Below are 7,890 nucleotides of genomic sequence, written 5' to 3'. Positions count from 1 at the left end.
TTTTAGTGTACTGTTTTTTTGAGAATATTTTGTTTTTGGTGTATTTTGTTTTGTTTTTAGTGCATTTTGTTTTGTTTTTAGTGTATTTTTAAAATAATCTATTATATTTTCTAGGTTAGTTGAAATTTTTAACTCCTGTGGAATATGTACTCGAACAACAAGACCAAAGACATATAATTTATTTATAAATTTGCACCTACTATCGACTAATCTGCTACTAAGAATCTATAATAAAAGCAAAGAATCAATAATTACGTATCGATCAGCTTTATTTCATATCAAGATATAAGATCAAACTCCGGTTTTGTTTGAATTTCCTTGACATGATCCTACAATACCAAACAGCTATTAACCACTCGGTAAGTAAAAATGTATTTATAACTACGATTCATTTTACACTAAACTCACAGTAGGATTTTCAAATTGCTATAGGTATCATTATATTTCTAAAAGCCTATATTATACCTGAAAATACTCAACAGAGTAAAATAAATTTAAGTCTTTCTGTCAAGCAATAGACCATTTACTGAAACAATAATGTAAAACTAATCGGTCTCACTTAGTAAGATTTTTTTCATTATCCGCGTTAATGAATCATACAACAAAAGAAGGGTGATTATTACACGTCGTGAAAATTTCAAAAGACTACAAATTAGGTATGTAACCTTGAATATTTTTCTGTATATATACCCAGAAACAAGAGTTTAAAAGTATCCCTGCAAACTGTGTGGTTAAGTAACATCGTCTAAATACATCACTAATTTTTGTTTTGCTCATTTGGTGATGAATTAACTCTTTTTTCTACTACTTTATTTTAATCTTTGCGAAGCGTTCGTGGGGAAGATCCATTTCAAATTAGAATAGCAATAATACTGTAACGCAACTTTTACTGACTTTTTTAGCAGGCGTTCGTGTAGTAAACGCCGACATCTTTTATTTTATTAAAGGAATCTATAAATAAAATATAAATAACATAAAGAATCATCATTGGTTTATTAAAACATTATAGATATCTAAAACATTGGAATCGTAACAAGTAAAAAAAAATAAAATATTAATTGAATGACGTTAAAAAAATGTAAATGAAAAGTAAATTTAAAACATCACTTGAAAATGACAACTGTTAAAAGTTTAAAAACAATAAAAATTAAACGCTATTTTCAATAACGAGAGCTTGTTCGTCTACTTTTCCATTATTGTTTACTATAGTTTTAGAGGCACCCGCGTAGTTTTTCTTGCCGTTTACATTGCTGGAGACTGTGAAGGAAGATGACGAGGAACCGACGAAATGTTGATTTGGACCAGGCTTGATATTCTTCAGGTTGTCATTGTTAAATGATGAAATCTGTAATAAAAAACAAAGCATTCAAACAAAACAAAATAATTGCGTATTCAACCTAGTTTCAAAATTGATATGAGGATTTCCTTAAGTCCTGTGATATGTTGATCAAATACAAAGTAAAAGCTTGTCTAGAATAACATTGGGACCATAGAAACAATAGATGTAGGTATTACGTCATTTTACGGCAGTTTTTTTTTCAGTAAATATATTGCTTACGTGAATTTCCGGGAAAAATAATGGCATTGGCGGCACAACAGGCACCTGTGAAATATATTTATGTATTTAAGAAATAGTAAATAATAAAATCAAGTTTCATTACATAAAAATACTGACAAATTAAGTCGCATTTCAACGGGTTATTAACAAAACATAATATGACTGTTATTATTCAATTTTACATACCTAATTGTTCTAGAAATATAAAAACATACACTATATGAAATTGTATATTAAAAAAAATAGAAGATAACATTGATGTTTGATCTGAATTTATTAATGACTAGCTGTTGCTCCCGACTTGGTCCGCGTGAAATTAAAAATAATTAAAAAACCTATGTTACTCACAGATAAATGACCTAATCTTACGGTGAAAGAATTTTTTTCGGCCCAGTAGTTTTTGAGTTATTCCAATATACAATAATACAAATCTTTCCTGGTTTTAATATTAGTATAGATCGACAACGTTAACTTATGAACATACAAAATGTTCTTAAATAGATCGAAGATGTTTGGAATTTATCGCAATTAAACAAATATGTTTTACAGATTTGATATTTTAAAGAGGAATACAATACTTAGGGCCTGTCCCACCACTGGCTGATAAAAACTGTCAGATAAGGTGACAATATCCGATATTTCCGTCATATATTTTACACGTTTCATTGTTATCAGACAATTCAGTTCAGTTCAGTTTCTTGTCTATGGCACTCCCTTAGCGGATTGGGCCAGATCAGATAATTTACATTTTGGTGGGACAGGCAGGCAGGACAGTTTTGAAATTGAGACGTTACAAATAAATACCTCAGTAATTGTAATTTTTGTGTACTGAAATGAAAAGTTAAAAAAGGTAATTAAGACATGCCACCAAGAGCGAGAATATAAACCAATTAAAAAAAAGGTATTAATAATATGATAGTGTAAAAATAGATTTAGTTTTATGGATTTCAATTTAATGCTTTGTAAGAAATCACAGTTATTTCTCCCTTAATATGAAATGAAATATATGAAGAAGAAATTATTTTATTATTCCGTGAATGTAGTATTTTTAGAAAGAAAATTTATTACAATGTAAAAAGAATTTCTATGAACTTTGTATGTTAATGGTTTTTATATTTGATTTCTTTAGGAGAGACACATTTTTTTCTTTATTTCGATTCATTATTCAGATGCAGTAAAACTATCATACCTCGCTTTCTGGTATATCAGGTAGCTACAAGTTTTTGAATATTAATTATTAAATTCTCTATAGTTACTCATGTTTTATTACCAATGTAATTAATTCTACCTGCGAGAAATCAATCGAAGGCAACTGTGAAAGATAATTTTATCCTGAATCATTTCTTATATCAATTACATTTATTTACAATTTATTAACTTTATACCTGTACTCCTTTTATATTAATAATCTGTAATCAATTATTTCTTTATTACTATCTAATTCTTTACTTATTGTAATAGTTAAAATTCAATTTTCAATTACAATATTTACCCCAGGAATATTAATATCAGGTAACTGAAAATTTACAAATATCAATGTTGTTATTATGTCTTATCTTGGTTACGGAAAAAACTTATTTTTGTTTCGAATCTATCTATAATTTTTTAAAATAGACGCTAACCTTTGGTAAATCAATTCTCGGTAGCTGAAATAAATAGACAAATTACGTTTTTTTTTTTGTCCCGAATTAAAAAAATAACGTAGTCCTTTGTCCTATGTTCTACATCTGTGCCAAATTACATCGAAATCCAATCAGCAATTTAGGTGTCAAACTCTAACAAACATCCATCCAAACTTTTGCATTTATATTGGTAAGATGTAACCTGTATTTTTAAGTGTTTTTCAGTAGAAATCTTGTTTAATTATACATTTCTTTCGAATTATCTAGAAGGAATATTTATCTTTATTACCTTTGACAGATTTATCGGCGGGGTCTGTGAAATTGAAAATTTTGAAGTATTTCCCGTTGAAGTTAATAAAATAAGTTAAAGTGTCTTTCCTAACTAAAGTAAACAGTTTAATGATGAAATTATTAGAAATCATTATTTTAAATTTAATAGAATTATGCTACATTACCTTTCCCTTTGTTATTGTTATCTGTAGACGTTAATTAATTAAATTATGAAATATTATTTAAGAAAAAGAATTGTTATGATGATTTTGAGATCGACATTTTAATCCACTATACCTTTGGATTTTGAAACTGAAACAAAAAACAATAATTTAGGAATTTTCATCTTTATATACGAATGTTAAAATTAAAAATAAAAAATCAAAAGTTATAAGTTCGTCTTTGTATTCTATAAAATATATTTACCTGTTTTCATATAGTGATGTCTCTATTTCTTACGTTTTAGTATAATTATATTATTATTACGATTTATAACAATCATTATCGCCTAATTTATTTTAATCTTAAACGGTTATCCTCTAATCGTCTCTTACCGGTGGTACTCTGAAACAAATAAATATTTATAAATAGAAAGCAAAACAATCAATCTAATCGTAAGTTGTCACTTGAAATCGCTTAAATAATTTATGCTGGGTTTCTGAAGTTCACATTAATTTTATCACTACAAAAGGAGTAAAACTCAAGCCACGTAGTTCGGAAACGCATTTCATGAAATTATCGAACCAAAAACACTAACGAATGATTGGTAGCTGGGAAATCGGCCATAAAACCATTAACTTACATGTTGTTTTTAATCACCGGCGGGTTTTTTCCAACTGTAAATAGAAACAAAATAATACATAAAATTAACAATTAGAGCGTAAAAGCTTCTATAAGGCTGTAAACTAAGTTTATTTGTCTGTACCGAAAGTAAGGATGATTTGTTGAAAACACATAAAGTGAACAATAATTCTCTTTGTAGAAATCCCCCTGTACAACACGATTATCAACAGGGCAGAGCCCTAAGTCATAGAGATTTCTTCTGTAAATTATGTTGAGAATGTTCGCTTTATATGGGGTAATTTCCGCGTTATATGAGAATTCAGAATACGCGTTGTAGGGTTGATGTAATGAAAGCGGTACAAACCTTTGTACTCCTTAACTTCACCGTTGTCGTTGGTCACTACAGTGGTACCACCAGTTTTGACGACGTTCCCATTCTCATCTGTAGTGTAACCACTAGACGACTGTACCACTATACCAGAATACGTTTCCCCAGGGTTAGGGTTTTTACCAATTATGTCGTCTGGGCTTGGTATCTTGATGGTGGGGAATGGTGGAATTACGGGGTGAAGTGGGAAAGGAAAGAATGGTTGGAAAGAGTTTACATGGACGTTATGGAAAGGTCTTTGAAACTGTAAATTGTATTACAATTAATTATAACAGCAATAAACCTTTTGATAAACAGAACACATGACTTTATTATTAATGATGTATTTAAGTTATGTAAACTTATCTTAACTTAATCTACAAAGACGAACTTTTGAAACCAATAAAATAAATGAAATAAGTTTACCTGAATTATTAAGGTTTATTAAAAATATTTCTTACTTATAAGGAAGCTTCCAAAAAGTATTTTGTTTACTGTTGTCTTACCTGATTAAAAGGGAACCTGAAATAAAAACTAACATTACGTACGCAAATTATGGTAAAAAACGAGTTAAATCCAATAAAAACTTCTAGAAACATTTTGCGAAAATTCTTCAAGGATACTTAAAAAAGATGAAACATAAAGTAAAAATTTGCTTCTTAAATTATATATGGTTTTTCCAAGTTTTTACAAATCACATCATTGTATCGAATCATACGTTTTTATAGTTATTATTTATTCTTACCCTGGAAACGGATTATCGTTATCACTTGAGTCAGCTGAAACCATAAAAATCACTCAATTAAAAAGCGTCAGCAAATGTTCAAATGATCTACTAAAAAAAACTGTGCATCCAAATTAATCTTGTGTTGGCAATGACGCCGAAAATTCGCCAAAAGCTTGGCTATAAATAATGAAAATCTTCTAAAGTAAGTACAAATCGGAGTGACATCAAGAACAACCTCTTTTTGTGCAAATTAAAAAAATAGCAAAGTTTTAAAAATTCAAATATATACCAACAAAGGAATCATTGATTTTACCATTGTAAAACATACATGCAAGTTGATAAACATATATTTACGCAGCTGTTCATTTATTGAGCATTCGTGTCTTTAAAATAAAAGTTGGTCTTACGTCATATTGCAATGGAATATTTTTGATTGTGAAATATTATAATGATAGTCTATTAAATAAACAATTTAGTCCGTAAATAATAGTACAGCCTGAAGAATATAAATTAAATAGCCTCTCCTTTTGACACATTAATATCAATCAATCCACAAAAGAAGCAGCACGAAAATTTGAGAAAAATACGTACAGAGAACAACAACAATTCAAATTAGTATAGACAGTATACCGACAAATCTCATACAAATATTCGTGCTACTCCATTCAAGAGACAACAAAACAGGAGCACGAGACGGTAGCAGTCCTTACAAAATTTCCCGTTCTAGATATAATTTAAGTATTATTAATATTTTATTTTATTCAAATATAAAATCTCACTTACCATTAACGCCAACCACTAACACTATTGTAGCAATTAGGGTGAAATACGCCATTTTTAGCGTCAATTATTCGATGTAGAAAATCGTTCGCAGTTATATCTTCGAGCGTAGTTTTCAAAGCACTGAAAATTCGTACAATAAATAACTCATTTAAGTATTATTCATAGACTGTTGTTTGAATATTACAAGCTGTGTAAATAAGTGAAACGAATGGTCGGTACGTTTTCTGGAAAAACTTATTGAAAAGAATAAATCCAATGAAAGGCGACTCAGAATGAAGTAACGCACTGAAAACAAAAACCATGAGGTTTTCTTGGAAACTCGAACAATATTGTGTGTTTTTATTATATTTTGAAACTTATTTTTTTCACAATAAAGTTTTATATCGTTCGTGCTTGCTAAAGTCTTGTGCACAGTACTAATCCGTTGATACTGAGCCGTGTTTGTGGCCGTAGCTAATGACATTCGTGACTCCAAAGCATAATAAAAACAATGAACATTAGTTCTATAGGTAATAATACTATTTTTACAACCAGTTCATTCTGTTTGTGTTAACCAAGATGATCTGTCTTATATGTCCTAGGCCTAATAGTCCAAGGATAGGTAAGGACTATGAAACAAAAGACGTAAGTTTAAACCCGTCACTATGTAAAATGTTAAGTAATATTTGTAATGTTAATTACGTTTACAGTGTACTCATAGTAATTGTGGGTATTAACAGTAACTATTGCAGAACAGTATATTAGTTCCATCAATGAAGTATAGAAAAAAAAATTACTTTACATTAATAAGAAATAATATATCGAAAGTTATTGTAAAATTATAGAATGAACCTCAAAGGTACGTAATAACCAAACATGCAAGAAAAAGCAAAACAGTATTTTGCTGTCTGAAAACACCTTATTGTGAAAATTAAAAAAAAAAGTACGTGTCGATTACAAAATTTACCTGTTCAATTTTAAGACATAAACAAAACACTAAAACAAAGAAACGCTGTTCACAAAACACGTGCACATTGTGACTAACCTTCCCGAATTTTCCACAAAGATGATATTTTCGTATTGCACTGATAAACAAAACAGGTCCTATATGACTTTCAAGATTGCATTTAATGTCGTTCGTTATTTGGTATGTAAAAAAAAATCTACATCTTACCACAGACATACTATTTATGTTTGCGTTTTTATTGTCGAAACGCATGTACATAGGATATTTTTGACAATTTTTTTGTTTCGCCAGTGGAAATCTACGATAGTAAGCCATTTACCATGATGTGGTTTATTGCATGATATAATAAGTAAACGGGCAACAATCTGTTTGTCTTTATAACTGCTTACTAATTTTCACTTAACCTTGTCCACAAAAGAGTTAAAACTGGAAATCTCTTCCTCTATGTAATGATATTAAATTGTGGTGTAGAGCAATTTTACTCAATTACGTACCTTGTTTACTCTCTATTCAAAGCGATTTGTGCATGTTGTGAAAGAATGCGTTAATTGTCTTATTGGATCCTGTTTGAGATGAAATCAACAACGTAGAGTCATCCGTAGTGCCGTGCCACACCAATATAGTTATTTTTTAAATCTCATATTGCAAGTACTAAAATTCATTAAAAATGTCTCTCAATATTTGTACATTATTATTAATATGACTTTATATATAGTATGTCTGCTTATATTTTTTAATGAGCGTCAAAATACACAGAAGGCATAAACATGAAATAAAATAGTAGCTACATTCCGGTAGTGTGGCACGACGCTAATAGAATCAAGGTGCAAAACA

The 7,890-nt window shown here is 29.4% G+C and overlaps 1 protein-coding gene across 2 annotated transcripts; it reads right to left on the bottom strand.

Annotated features, from left to right (window-relative positions):
- Positions 1-969: 969 nt before the first annotated feature.
- LOC106111982 lies at positions 970-7,074 on the bottom strand. Of its 2 annotated transcripts, none has more exons than XM_013294206.1 (9): positions 7,057-7,074; positions 6,111-6,230; positions 5,346-5,379; positions 5,107-5,122; positions 4,598-4,865; positions 4,253-4,286; positions 4,005-4,014; positions 1,559-1,603; positions 970-1,345 (listed from the first exon to the last, which is right to left on the bottom strand). In XM_013294206.1, exons 2-9 carry the CDS (start codon positions 6,160-6,162, stop codon positions 1,148-1,150), a joined length of 657 nt encoding a protein of 218 aa, XP_013149660.1. In that variant the 5' UTR covers positions 6,163-6,230; positions 7,057-7,074; the 3' UTR covers positions 970-1,147. The 2 variants fall into 2 exon arrangements, with proteins under 2 accessions (XP_013149660.1, XP_013149659.1); XM_013294205.1 differs by lacking the exon at positions 7,057-7,074 and adding an exon at positions 6,382-6,557.
- Between the last annotated feature and the right edge of the window lie 816 nt (positions 7,075-7,890).

Source organism: Papilio polytes, unplaced genomic scaffold (genome assembly GCF_000836215.1).
Source record: "Papilio polytes unplaced genomic scaffold, Ppol_1.0 DF824146.1, whole genome shotgun sequence".
Taxonomy (NCBI): domain Eukaryota; kingdom Metazoa; phylum Arthropoda; class Insecta; order Lepidoptera; family Papilionidae; genus Papilio; species Papilio polytes.
Note: the sequence above shows the minus strand (reverse complement) of the source record. Positions and strands in the feature narration are given on the sequence as shown.

Excerpts from the sequence above, each read along its gene's own strand:
- LOC106111982 (XM_013294206.1), bottom strand. The coding sequence starts at position 6,162 with ATGGCGTATTTCACCCTAATTGCTACAATAGTGTTAGTGGTTGGCGTT. Across the intron at positions 5,380-6,110 it reads GTTAGTGGTTGGCGTTAATG|CTGACTCAAGTGATAACGAT; the intron begins GTAAGTGAGATT and ends TTATGGTTTCAG. Across the intron at positions 1,346-1,558 it reads TATTTTTCCCGGAAATTCAC|ATTTCATCATTTAACAATGA; the intron begins GTAAGCAATATA and ends TTTTTATTACAG.